The following is a 13,068-nucleotide window of genomic DNA, read 5'->3' as shown; positions in this document are numbered from 1 at the left end:
AAAATATTATGCAATTATTGTGCAGAATACAATAGAATTGCAGAGCAGCTATACTTTTAAATAAAGCTATTCATGGCGATGGACTCCTTTCGCATAGGTTAAACAAACACTTTAAGACACGATAAGCAGCTTCCTATGTAAAGTAATAAAATTCTGTTTCATTACCGTACCTTATCTTTGCGCATTAAGAACAGGAGATCTTCAGCAGAGATGACTCGAGCTCCTCTCAGCTGAGAAACTTCAGCTGCTTGCTGCAACTAAAATAAATTAATAAATTAGGATGGCTGTTTCTGTGTTAAAACATTTATTCACTAGCGTTTGTTTTAAGTTCAGAGAATATTTTGCATGGTAGAGCTCAACAAAATACAAGCTACGCACTCAAACACAAGCTGGGACTCTCAAAGGTGTCACTCACTCGGCTCTCGTTAGCCAAGAAGTGAATAACAATTTTACGAAAAGACTGAAAGACTTTTGACAAAGCTCAATCAAAAGCTTTTTTGTTTAGATTTAAAACGATCGCTTTTAAAAAGTGCTACATCCTTTTTTTTTTTTTTCTTTTCTTGCACCACATTAACCCAGAGAATGAAAATATAATTCTCTCAGACAATGTAAAAAAGCCAAATTCTTGCCATAGCACTTTATCTGCAACTTTGGGAGGGTGGCTGATCCCTCTCACAATTTTTTAGAATAACAAATATTAATTTTAAACAGCTTACCTAAGTATTTTTTGAAAGAAACTCTACCCGTTCTTGACTTATCATTAGTACAAACCAGACCTAGATGAGGAACTTTTTTAGGCATACTCTTTTTTCTTTTGAGATGAAGAAAATGAATTGATAGGAAACACTGACTCTATTAATAAAGTAATTGGAAAAACCTTATTGAGTTTTGACTGTAGTAATAAAGTAACTGGAAAACCCAAGTCATTCAGATAGGAAAGAGATAAAGATGGGATTGAGCAAGGAATGCCACAAAAATCAATAAGAGGTGGCCAAAGGAGTGTGAAGCAAGGAACTGTCCTCACCTCCATCACAACAGTGCCTCTAAAGGCCCCAAAATCCTCAAACCGGGCTGTAGAGAGCAAAAATCTCTTTGCAAGGGACAAAGCACATCAGCCTTGGATTCACCTTCAGTAGGTGTAGGAAACTGGGCTATTTTATACACAAATAGATCATATCAAAACCAGTACGAGACTAGAAACTAAACTTGAGCGAGCTGATGCTTATCAAATTACTGGGCTAAGGAGGCCCAACCCAAATGCAGAAGGGAAGTCTAAGGGATTTGCTCCTTTCACCAAAGGATATTTGGTTCTGGCTTAAGATGATGCTGTAGAGTAGGTGGGACAGTAAGGATGCTTCACAGCATGGAATACACCTTATCCTCTAAATTCAAAAACATTGTCCAAAAGGTAAGATTTAATCATAATTCCCTTGCTCTTATCCTCATTAACCATCTGACCAAAGGGCTGACAGTGAGCACAGTACAAAAGTTATCAAAAGTAGAGATGCCTTAAAAATTCTCGATATTAAAACTCATACGCACCTGTAACATGACTGATAAACAGAAATTTAATTTATTTTCAAATATATCTATATTCTTCTTTCAGAAAAGCATTAATGCACCTGAAAATAATTTAAAGAAATTCTATCCTTCATACTCACACCAGCAATGGTTTCACTCAGTATCACTGGCTGAATAAGTATATTATTAATCTGAGCTCCCATGCTGCTATGACTTGAAATAGGCCTATTCAGAAGTTAAAAAGATCAACAAAAACAGTAGCTGTTTCTAATATCCAAAGGAGGAGGGGTAGGGGGTGGGGGAGATTTTCATTTTGGCAAGTGTTCAGTGGGCAAAAGATTCAGTCCATAAATCATAATACTGGACTGCATTAATTTTTTTCCACACTAATCACATGCATACAAAACGTTAACTGTATCTTGGATGCACAACACAAAACATACTGCATGAAGAGTTTCAGATTTTCCCCTCGAAACCCTCTCTTGGCCCTTGCAGTCACAAAGACCAGAGAGATTTCAGGAATTCAGAAGTCACAGTAATATAATCTTACTTGAAAAAATGTAAGAATGTGAAAAACGATAGTTCTATTTTTTGGCATAAGCAAAACTGTTTCTTATTCTGATTAGTTTGAGGGCACGCAAGCTACTTATATTTCTAACATAAAATATAAAGAGCTGGATAAAAATAAATTTACCAAGAAGGAGCCAATATTCATCTCTGGTGTAAATCTATTGCAGTTAATGGATTTATGCCAAGGCTGAGTTTGGCCCCACTAAGCTTAAAAGTGTTACAAACCCTGCCCTTAGCATGGTGATAACACAACACAGCTTTTCCAAATATCGCATAGAACAATGGCGGAAATATCCGACGTGAAAGTATGCTCTAGTTCCCTAACACACATAGGACTGTAACTACCATTTTTTAAGGTTCCTTCCAACCCAAACCATTCTACTATTCTAGGAGACGTTAATTTTCTTACCATAAAATTCAGATATTTTAATTTCTGCGTGTAGCTCAAATACCTTATTTTTCCCAATGTTAGACATGTGACAACGTCATTTAAAGCAAAGATTGTGTGTGAGCTGCTTACAGGAACCTCCCAATGAAGGAAGGGAGAGTAAGGAGAGGAGGCCAAATTCACGTCCCATTTGCATCTAAGTAAAGCCTGAATAACACTGTTTAATTCAATGGAGTTATTCTGGGCTAAACACAAGATCAAAATCTGGAATAATATTCTCAGTTTCTACCAAAACAATGAAAACTTTATACTCGTATTGCCTCGACTTTTGCATCTATTTTATTTTAAGGAATGAACACACAGCATTTAATTTCTTTGGCTTAAAGGAAGCAAAATACGAAAATAATTACTTCCTGTACAGTTATAAAATATGGATTATTTATCCAAACAGACCATAATGAGTTCTGCATTGGTACACATATTTACCTGGGAAACCAGGATATGCTCAGGTAAATATGTATCCAAGCAATTAAGAAAAAATTACGTACCACACAGCCGAGGTTGGGGGGAAGATGTATTTATAGTTTTAACACACGCATAATTGACTCATTCAAACCACAACATGAGTGCCTTGCTATAATTAGTATTATAACAAACTGTCTTATTTGACTGTCCCAGAGTTGCCATTAATATGCAATAAGCCCCGACTCCTTAATTTCCGGAGCTGAAGGCCTTGTTGAGTCGTTACCGTGGCCGCGTTACATGATGAAGGGGCATTTCAGGAAGCCATACCGAAGAAACGATCCATCTCCGAGCACTCGAGCATTTATCATTCCAGAAAACCAATTTTCAGCTTATGCAACCTTGAAGTCAGGAGGTCTTTCTCCTTTCGCTGCCGTGGAAGCACGGGGAGTTTTTACTTTGTGAGCAGCGGGGTCTACTGGCCCTGACTCCAGATGATAGGTGTGATAGAAATACCGCAATAACTTACCATATATGAGGTTACAATATGGAAACAGCGGAGATTTGGCAAGAATTTCCCATCATCTCCCTTCTCCAAGCCTCGGATACTCAGTGCCAATCACAGAACTTGGGGCAGCAGCAGTTCCAACACACTCACTGTCTTTTCCTGATTTTTTTTTTAATGGTTAAAATAATTTAGTCCACGTTACTAAATATTTTGTTCAGAGTTATCCTGAAGAACAGCAAACAATCCAAATTACTTAGCTTCTTAAAGAAAAACAGGCTGAATTCCGTAACACCAGCAAACAATATTTGAGACCTCGCAGTCTGAATATATTTTTTATTACAGCTAAATTATGAACCCCTAAAAGTGAAGTTGAAATAACGGAAGTGTTGAAAAGACTTTAACTATAGGAGCGCAAATAGCTCTGTTAATAATTAGGAGTTTATGAAAAATAAGTGTATTTTACAATTTTTCACATTACAAAGAAGGCAGTATATACAGTAACTATATTTTAAAGTCTAAGAAGAAATGGCTGGGGAATAATATTTTAAAATGTAATCACTGGTTTAATGATTTTATGAAGTTAACTTTCTTGGCAGGATGAACTGAAGTATGTTAACAGTCACCTTACGGCTATTTTCTTTTTGCAACTTCTGCAAATTATAGATTTGTTGAAAGGAGTATTCATTCTCCTATGACAGAAGCACAGTTACTTCAATGGTACTGTCTGCTTTTTTTTTTTTTCCCCTAATTATTTTTTCTTCCACTCCCTCCAAAGTCAACAATCACCGATACTTCTTTGACAAAAACGTCTTGATGGACAAACAGACAAAAAAGCTGGAAAACAAACATATTACATTGTGACATAATCCTTCCAGTTAAGCGGCGGGACGGAGTTGAAACGGTAATGTTTGCATGCCTTGGAACTGCTGGGAGCCAAGAAAAATGCTTCAGGAGCTATGATTTTGTTTTCGTTACAGAGGAAAATTAGATCATAGTTCACCTGGCTGAATTTTTTTTCTGAGGAAGGAAGGTTGTTTTGTTCTTAAATATGCATTAAAATGACCTATTTTTTCATTTTTTCTAGATCAAAAGTCTGCAACTATAAAAATACCAATAGCATATTCTGAATTTAGATATAGTGCTGTAAATGTATTCTAAACAGAGCATCCCAATACTTTTTTGAAATCACTTAAATCTTTCCATATAATATCTCACACACTATTAATGCTGATGCCCGAGCTTCCTAATATGCAATAAAAGAAGCTACACACTTATAGGGAAAGAAAATAGCAAGAACAGAACACCCTGCAGGTTACTCGAGCTGATAATTCTTCATGTTACAAAGAGAAAAAAAAAAGTCCCAAAAATGTGCATAACCTTTAGAAAACTACATGGACTCAGCCTGTGTAATGGAATGAGCTAACCAGAAAATGCACCATCCTCCTGGAGCTTACCAATGGTGTACCCATGGTTTCACCCTGCTGGAAATGCCTGCAGCTGGAAAGGGAAGGTTTTATATTGACCAATGTCATAAAATTGAAGATTACTAAACAATTCTAAGTTAAAGCACATACCATTTCTTTTCAAAAAAAAAAAAAAAAAAAAAAATTTAAATACATCATCAGAATGGGCTTGGCTGCCCAGGGCACCTTCAAAGTGTACCCTACAATTCATCTCAGAGCAGTAGATTCCCAGAGAGCAGTGATTCATGGCCACAGATGTGGACACTTAGCAGTTCTATGTCCATCTGATCCCCAAGTTCATCAAGCTCCTGCTGGAATGAAAAACTGGCTCTGCCAGTTGTCAGCCACCCCCCAGTTGAGTACTATCAACAAAGTTGTTGAGCATACCCTGTGTCACCCATCCAGGTTGCTGATGAACACGTATGGGCCTCATTACTCCACTCTCTAGCAATGTCCAAGAGACTTAAGTGTTTCTCCATAGGACAAGGCAGGGGAAAAAATAGGTGAAAACCTTTTCTCATGTGTGGAATAATTCCATTTTCACAACGGATTCTGCATGTTTGTTCAGCTCCTTGGATAAGGTGTAGTAACCTGCAGTTCAGTAGGCAGGAGAGCAGCAATCCTACCACTAACTGGGATTAAGGAAAGCTGAATCCTTGTGCTCTATATTATTTTTTGAAGGCATAACCATAGCTGAGCCCCACATTTGTTGATACTCGGAACCATTCTTGTTTAAAATATAAACAGGCACAATTATTACAAAAATGATAACCTACTTTTAAAGCCCAACAGCCTGAGCTCTGCTACTGGAAGTGAAGATTTGCATCTATTGGAGACAGTATAATTTTTTAAAAATTATATTAAATAGATTAAATTAGGAAAATAAATTTCCAAGTAAATAGTGAAATTGCTATTTTGCAAAAGATGAGCTGTAAATCAAAGTGTTTTTTTTTTTTTTAAAAATCTTCTTTTTAAATAATTTAAGCTTAACTTCTTAAATTAGAACTTGTTGCATTTTCTGTCACCCAGGGAAAAGAATTTAATGCATTTTTGAACAATAACTACATTTCAACTTAAGCTTCAGGCATGACTTTTTCTTGTTTTTCCTTTCAATTCTAATTCCAAAATCAACAGTTTGGGCCAACATTTTATACCTGTAATTCCTCTACTCTCCATGAAACAAAAGAAACCCTATTCCACACCTGGCATTTCTAGCTGGCAATACTGACCAAAGTGAAATTATACCAACAACATTAAAGGTATAAAGTCTCTAAATGCGGAAAAGTATTCAGACTCATTGAATTACATTTTAATATGATCAAATTATTCAATGGCTACATAGACTTTGTTAATTCAAGATTTGGCATAGTGCTGGAAATGGCCATTGCTGATGCTCTCTGCCATTGCTGGTGATGATAGCAACAGGCAAGAAAACAAACTTGAAAACTTCTACTCTAGTTATTATTATTACAGGGGAGAAAAAATAAGCTTGAAAAATACCATTGAAGGGGAAACGATGGAGTAGTGTTCTCCAGAATGACCAAGCGACCGCGAAAAAAGCTTTGTGAAGTGTGAACTTTGTAGGTATGAAAGATTCATTAGCCAATATGAAACGGAAAAAGTCTCATGGCCAAAAGCGCTCCAACCTCTGCAAACACATCTCTGTTTCTGAAGATGAGGTAGAGGTCCTGTACAGACTGTCCGTGTTCTAGGATTGTCCGGATATTCTGGATGCTGAGGTAAATGGTGCCATCCCACTGTAAATCACTGGCAGCAGAATTTCCCTGTATCTAAACTAAATAAATTATACTATTTTGGAGGAAATTATAATAAAACTAACTACATTTGGATTCAAACTTTCACAATGAGCTGTTGAATTTTTACAGCAGTCTCACTATACCTATTCCATGTTGAGATTCTCAACTTTAACTACTACTCCCATCTAAGTTACAGCTTTTTGGTACTTACCATTACTTTGAAAAAAATTAGAACATGCAATCTTTTCAGCAATAAATGCATTCACCTTTCCTTTAGTAAAACAAAAAAAGTGATTAGAATTTACCCTTCTTAAGAACTGAAGATATTACTTCTGAATATTTAGTGTATTAACTCAGTTTTATTCCCTCTCCATCAATTATTTCTATTTCTTTTCTTTCTCCAATACTGCTATGGCATGCAAACCAGCAGAGGTTTACATTATACCACAGCTTCCTGTCCTTTGGTTTCAAATCCCAGAAGAAACCACCATTCAGGATTATTGTTACGCAGTTTCCAACGCTACAAGCAGAAAAAAAACCTGTCCTCTGTTGATTGAGAGACCATCTAATATAAACAGGTTTCTTTCTCCCATTGCTACAGAGAGTAACGTTTGTTGAAATCATGCATCCTTGCACTGCTCACACAGCAAAATAATCATTGCTTTATATTAGTTTCACCAGAACATTAAATAAATACTCTTCCTTTCCATATGACAGCAAATTGGAATCAGACTTCGCCGTTTGTCATAGGGAAAATAAGACATATATTTACCTATTCCAAACACAGAGATAAAGTGCTTTTAGTGCAAGCCTCAGGCTAATGAAAGAACTGCAAAGCAAGTATTACTATGAAGAGCAGGCAACCGTGAGTGCACTGAATATAGAGAAGACAAGACCTTGATCCTCTGGCTGAACTGATCCCAAAGTTATTTAAAAAGTCCCTTCAAACACTTCAAAATGAAGGACAAAAATACACTTTAAAAAATTAAATCCCGCAAAGGATATAAGCAAGACTTTGCTTTGAAAATTTAGATTAGGAGACAGAAAGAGAAAAAAAAAGGATTCAGGTTCAATCAAAAATACAAAATGGCAATATTTTCCATTAGAAAGCTCTAAAATTATTCACAGTCCTGAAGAGACATGCCATTACATCCATATTTGGAAACACAGTGCTAGTGGCAGAAGACTTAATAAGTTAAAATAAGTTACCTGAAATGATTCACAGAGATCTTTCCCCCTATTTTTTATTCCCATCTGCTCACATGCACATGTTGACCAAGTGGGAGCTTCTCAGTTTGCATGGCAACTACAGCGAAATGCTACAGGATCGCTCAGATTAAACAGTGAGACAAAGAATATATGTAAATGACTTCTGGTTTAAACGGCTTTGGAAGTTGGACAAGCCATAAAGGTGTCTGGGCATAAAGTAAATTAAACTGCCTGCAGAATTTTGACAGACAGGGAAGTGTCAGCTTGCAAGATGTGCCCAAATTATCAATAGAAAGAGAAAACAAGAATAGGAAAAAAATAAGTGAAAAACATCTAGGTTTAATGCTTTTTCAACCACAATATATGCGAGGAGTGTACATTATGACACTAGAGAAAGTCTCAGTTCACTCTGTAATCATTAATCTTCAGGAAAATCACTTGCCAATGGGGACAAGGTATAATCAGAATGTGTAATAAAATAGAAAGTTCTGTGACATATTTCTATTCTATCAGGAAATCTCTCTCCAGCTCATTTCAAAATGGCTTCAAAATCCAAAACGTATAGCACCTTTCTTCCAAGAATTTTCTAATCCAAAATAAAGATAAAAATAGAGGGAAATTTATGAAAACAATAATCCCAGTCCAAGGTAGACTCATATTCATATAAAAATAAGAGGAAAGGAAGTCCAAATTTTTGTATGCGTGTGTTGGTTTGCTGTATTTTCTCTTTTATTTATATGAATTATAAGTCTCAGAGCTTCAAAAATACAAGGTAAATTGTACAGATAATAGCACGAACATGACAGATTTTCTCTTGGGAAGATGAAAGAAAGAAAAAAGGAGGGAGGCTCTTGCTCAGAGAAAGAAAAGAAAGCAACATGAAGGAGCATAAATGTAAAATCTGAACAACAGATACTTGTGTCTGAAAAACGGCACTGATTTCCTAACTCTTATTTAATGTTCATTCTTTAATTAACATTCATTTCCCAAGGACATAAGTTTGAAAAAGCTGTTTCACATTACTTTAGCACGAAGAGAAAGAATCACTTTTAAGCCATGAAAAGGCTAGGGGAAAAAAATAAACATGCCTTCTGAACATAATTTCCTCTTTATTGCTACTGCAAAGTTATGAAATGAAATCTATTATTTAATTACATTGGATCAAGCAACAGGAAGAGAAGGCAGTGTTTGAGTCACAACATCCCTGTAAGGATAAATTACTACGCTTCCTCTTGCTAAAAGACAGTTTTAATGGACTGAAATTGTGCAAATGGTTAAAATCAAACTACTGGGAGGTAGGAAGATCTTGTTGCTAATGTAAAAACCCCACAAAATGTACTCTGAAATTCTTAACAGAAATATCAGTAACAATAGGGGGGAAAAGGAACAACATTTCTGCCAGAACATCAATAATGTGAAAATTATTCCATGTATTCAGATTGTCTCCAGAATCTGAAGATAGTTTAAAAACTATACAATAGCTTCTGGGCCTGCTTTGTTTTATGCTTTGCATTGGAGATGTTTAGATAATCTATTATGAAAACTTCAAAATTTGTGTGCTATTACTACCAAACTTTTATTAGCCATAAGGGATTTCCCTTAGCTGTGCTTCAGTAATGTTTACTAGATCCTTCAAATTGAATGCAACTGTTGGAAAAGTTAAAGCATTTTATTTCTTAAGTATGTTGTTGGCATTAAAAAAAATAAAAATGGGAGGGCTTTAAACTACAATGAAAAGATAGGCTGAATTCTAAACTGTTCGGATAGATAACTTGGTAGTGGTATAGAGTCCACAACTGGGATATGAATGTGCAAATGCTGTGATCTACTATATAATTTAAATACACATTGACCTGTGTGGAGGTGCTCTGCAATAACCTTCCGTGGAAATACTATCTTTTCTCAAAACTAGAATACACTAAAATATGAGGGCATTTCACAGATAATTTGAACAACAATGAAAAATATCTCTGAAGTTGTTCAGGAAAGCTACTCCTAAGCCTAAGGGCAGCACGGGAGAAAGCACTTCTTTGAAAAAGCCATCCTGGAGGCAGCAGAGACTGATTTCCTAGGCCCATCAGAGACTGGACTGACCTCTCAAGACTGCAGGATGGATGACATGAAAGGGGTGAGTATAAGCCACGAAGTTTTTTGAGGAAAGATGCAGAGAGGTTTTTAGAGGAATAAAGGAAACAAGACAGAAAAGCTGTTTGCAGAAATGTTCTAGATCAAAGACCTTCACGGTGCCCTCCTAGTATTTGGTCCATGGTCTACTTCTAAACTTCTAACACAGCCTGTTAAAGCAGTCATAAAATAAAGCTTTTCAGCCATGTAGTGTCTCGCAGAACTCTGTGACTCTTGCATTTTTTAAAGACGTCTGATCTTCAATGGCACATGTTAGGAGGCTACTTGTCCCTAACGTATCTAGAGAACCCAGACTTCACCTGCTGAATGTAGGAAACCAAGAAAATATGCCATGAATCTCATCATACATGATGCATTTCTTAGTCTTCTTCTAAAACTCAAGTTATTGGCTACCATCAGACTTCATCTGGCTATGGGGATATTTGGTCAGATTTGGTGAATTTCTTAATATTTTACCTATCAAAGTTTCACAATTAAAATTCTGAAAACGGTTATGAACCAGAAAGGCTTTGGCACATAGTCAGTCCAGAGTCAATCCAAAAAAATATCAAAGGACTAAGCAAGAATTCTGATAAAATAGAGGAAACAAAAGATTCATGTCAAGGCATAGAGGTCCACGGTTTTTTGCAAAAATCTCTGGAAATGGGTGGACCTATATATATCCATTAGGAGGAGAGGACAAAGAATTTCCCTTGCCCCGAGGAGATCTCTGCTTTGGGATTTCAACTATACAATCTCATAATTAAATTCAGATCCACTAGAATTGCTCACATGTTAAGTTACTAAGGCTGAGCACAAGGCCAGGATATCCATTACTGGTACCAGAGGAATCAGAAGAAGATAATGAGAGTGATGCCAGTGGGGAGGAGGAAAACTAGTGTTTCCAACATTTACCTTTATCCTTTGGGATCCACAAAGGAAAGTGTCAGCACTACAGGTCTGAGCTCAAGAGACACTGAAACGTCACCAAAATCTCCAAAAGGAGGGGCTCAGGGCAAAAAAGCAAGGATGAAAAGAAAAATCTTGATTTTCTCCAGGAAAACCATGCTGTAGATTTGCATCTGACCACAGTCATTCTGACCACAGTAAAAGCTGAGCCTTAGCACTATGACCGGGATTCAGATTGTTCAGTTCCTAAAAAACAGTAGCACAGATTTCTTCAAGCAGAGACCTATATATTCCTGCATGAGCACACAGTCTAAAGGGTGTGCAAAAGGGGACATATTTCTCTGGTTATTAGAGGTTTTCTCTGCAGTGTTTATGGAAATAGGGGGAAGACTATATAAAGCTAAAATGCAATTGCTTAAGTGCAATTGATGAATTTCTAGCAAAAACACCACCCCAAAACCACACAGAAAACAAATGGAAAAGTACCTTTATTCCTCAAAAACAGTGGAACACTTCTACTTTTATCATGTTTTTATAAGAACATGAACCTGAATATCAGTCACAATCTGATAACTAGGCTTTTGAAAAAAGAGTGAAAACAAGCATGAGTAAAATCAATACAGGTATCACAAAGATATAAAGAAATCAAGAAATCTCTGTTCTCAGGGTGACAGAGTGGATGACGCTTTTCTAAAAGACATGACGAAGGAGTGATCCAAAGTGAGATGCAGAACGGGTGAAGAAAAGATGCAAGGCTGGGTAAGATTCAAGAAGGAACACTGATTATTGAGGGGATTTCACAGGTCAAGAAAGTAGGGGATAAGATTACTAACAATAATAAATAAAACATTCTCCATTAACACACATTTCTTTACTGTGGAAAAGCTAGTTTACCTCTGCAAATTTGACATTTTTGTTCATATGACAGTGATATCTGTTCTACATCCATCCTACAAAACAATGCACAGAAGAACCCACTGCACAAAGACGGAACCTGGAGAAAAAAAATCTTCTCTTTGCCTCCCTCATCAACCAGGTAGCAGCACTCCTTCACTGCTAACAATTCTTCCCTAATGCAATAGGAAACATCAGCAAAATGATGCAGAAATATATAAACAAACAAACAAACAAAGCTCTTCTGAGCTTTAACTTAAGAGTTTTTCGTATCTAAACTTGTATGCACTCCTAAGCAAAACCTATAAATACTTCCCAGCGCCTAAAGCTGTGAAATGCAGAGGTGATTTAGCAGACACACAAACCATAAAAACTGTGCCCAGTATATTTCTCTTCTAATTTAGAGTAAGTGGGCCAGCCTTATATCATATATAATCATAATTCTCAGTGACATTTAAACCAAAAATCAAGTAAACATTTAAACTAAAAAACTGCAAACCTCCATAAAGCTTTACAAATAGTGTGTCATTTTAATATAAAGCTAAGAGACAGTAGCATAAACAATGTCAACACAGTCACTGGTTTGCAGTTTAGAACCTGGACCTGCAATATTTTAAAAGTAAATCCTTACATTCACAAAAAAAAACACTTTTCAACCAGTGGCTTTCTGAGGAGGAACAGGATCTTCAACACGCTGTAAAGCCACACCATTAGAGGTCAAGAACTACAAGAACTGCCAAAAGTAAAGCTTAATTAGCTTTGCAAGTCAATTTAAGAAGCAAAGCAAAGAAGGCTTCGGACATAAAGCAGCACGAAGAATTAGATGGAAAATTTAAACATGGTTCCAAAACAGGAGAATAACTTTCACTGAGCATCGAGAAGAACTGAAGTTTTGAGCATGGGAAGAAAGGTACAGCAACTCATGGAAGAGGTACATGGAGAGAAATTATTTCCAAACATAGAATCATAGAATAGTTTGGGTTGGAAGGAACCTGTAAAGGGCATGCAATGAGCGGGGACATCTTCAACTAGATTAAGGTTGTTCAGAGCCCCATCCAACCTGACGTCCAGCCTAATGTACTAGATGGAAGTAAAACTCAAAGATTTTACTGCCCTCCAGTCACGAGCACTGGATATCTCAGATGTGAACCAACCGTAAACATAACTGAATGTCTGCTGGCATTAATATTCAAACAAATCAGCTAAGTTTGGGGAAGCTAAAGGGATGAAGGAATTACAGACTGCTACCTGCAAATACTTGAA

General features: G+C 36.5%; 1 protein-coding gene across 1 annotated transcript in view; it reads right to left on the bottom strand.

The window, feature by feature from the left end:
* Window positions 1–13,068, bottom strand: part of SUPT3H (SPT3 homolog, SAGA and STAGA complex component) — a 266,177-nt gene that overhangs the window by 83,334 nt on the left and 169,775 nt on the right. The window contains exon 4 of the mRNA XM_074154130.1: window positions 171–257. Within this exon, the coding sequence (XP_074010231.1) occupies window positions 171–257 (87 nt within the window). The remainder of the gene's footprint in view (window positions 1–170; window positions 258–13,068) is intronic.

Source organism: Numenius arquata, chromosome 9 (assembly GCF_964106895.1).
Source record: "Numenius arquata chromosome 9, bNumArq3.hap1.1, whole genome shotgun sequence".
NCBI lineage: Eukaryota > Metazoa > Chordata > Aves > Charadriiformes > Scolopacidae > Numenius > Numenius arquata.
This window is presented reverse-complemented; position numbering and strand designations above follow the sequence as displayed.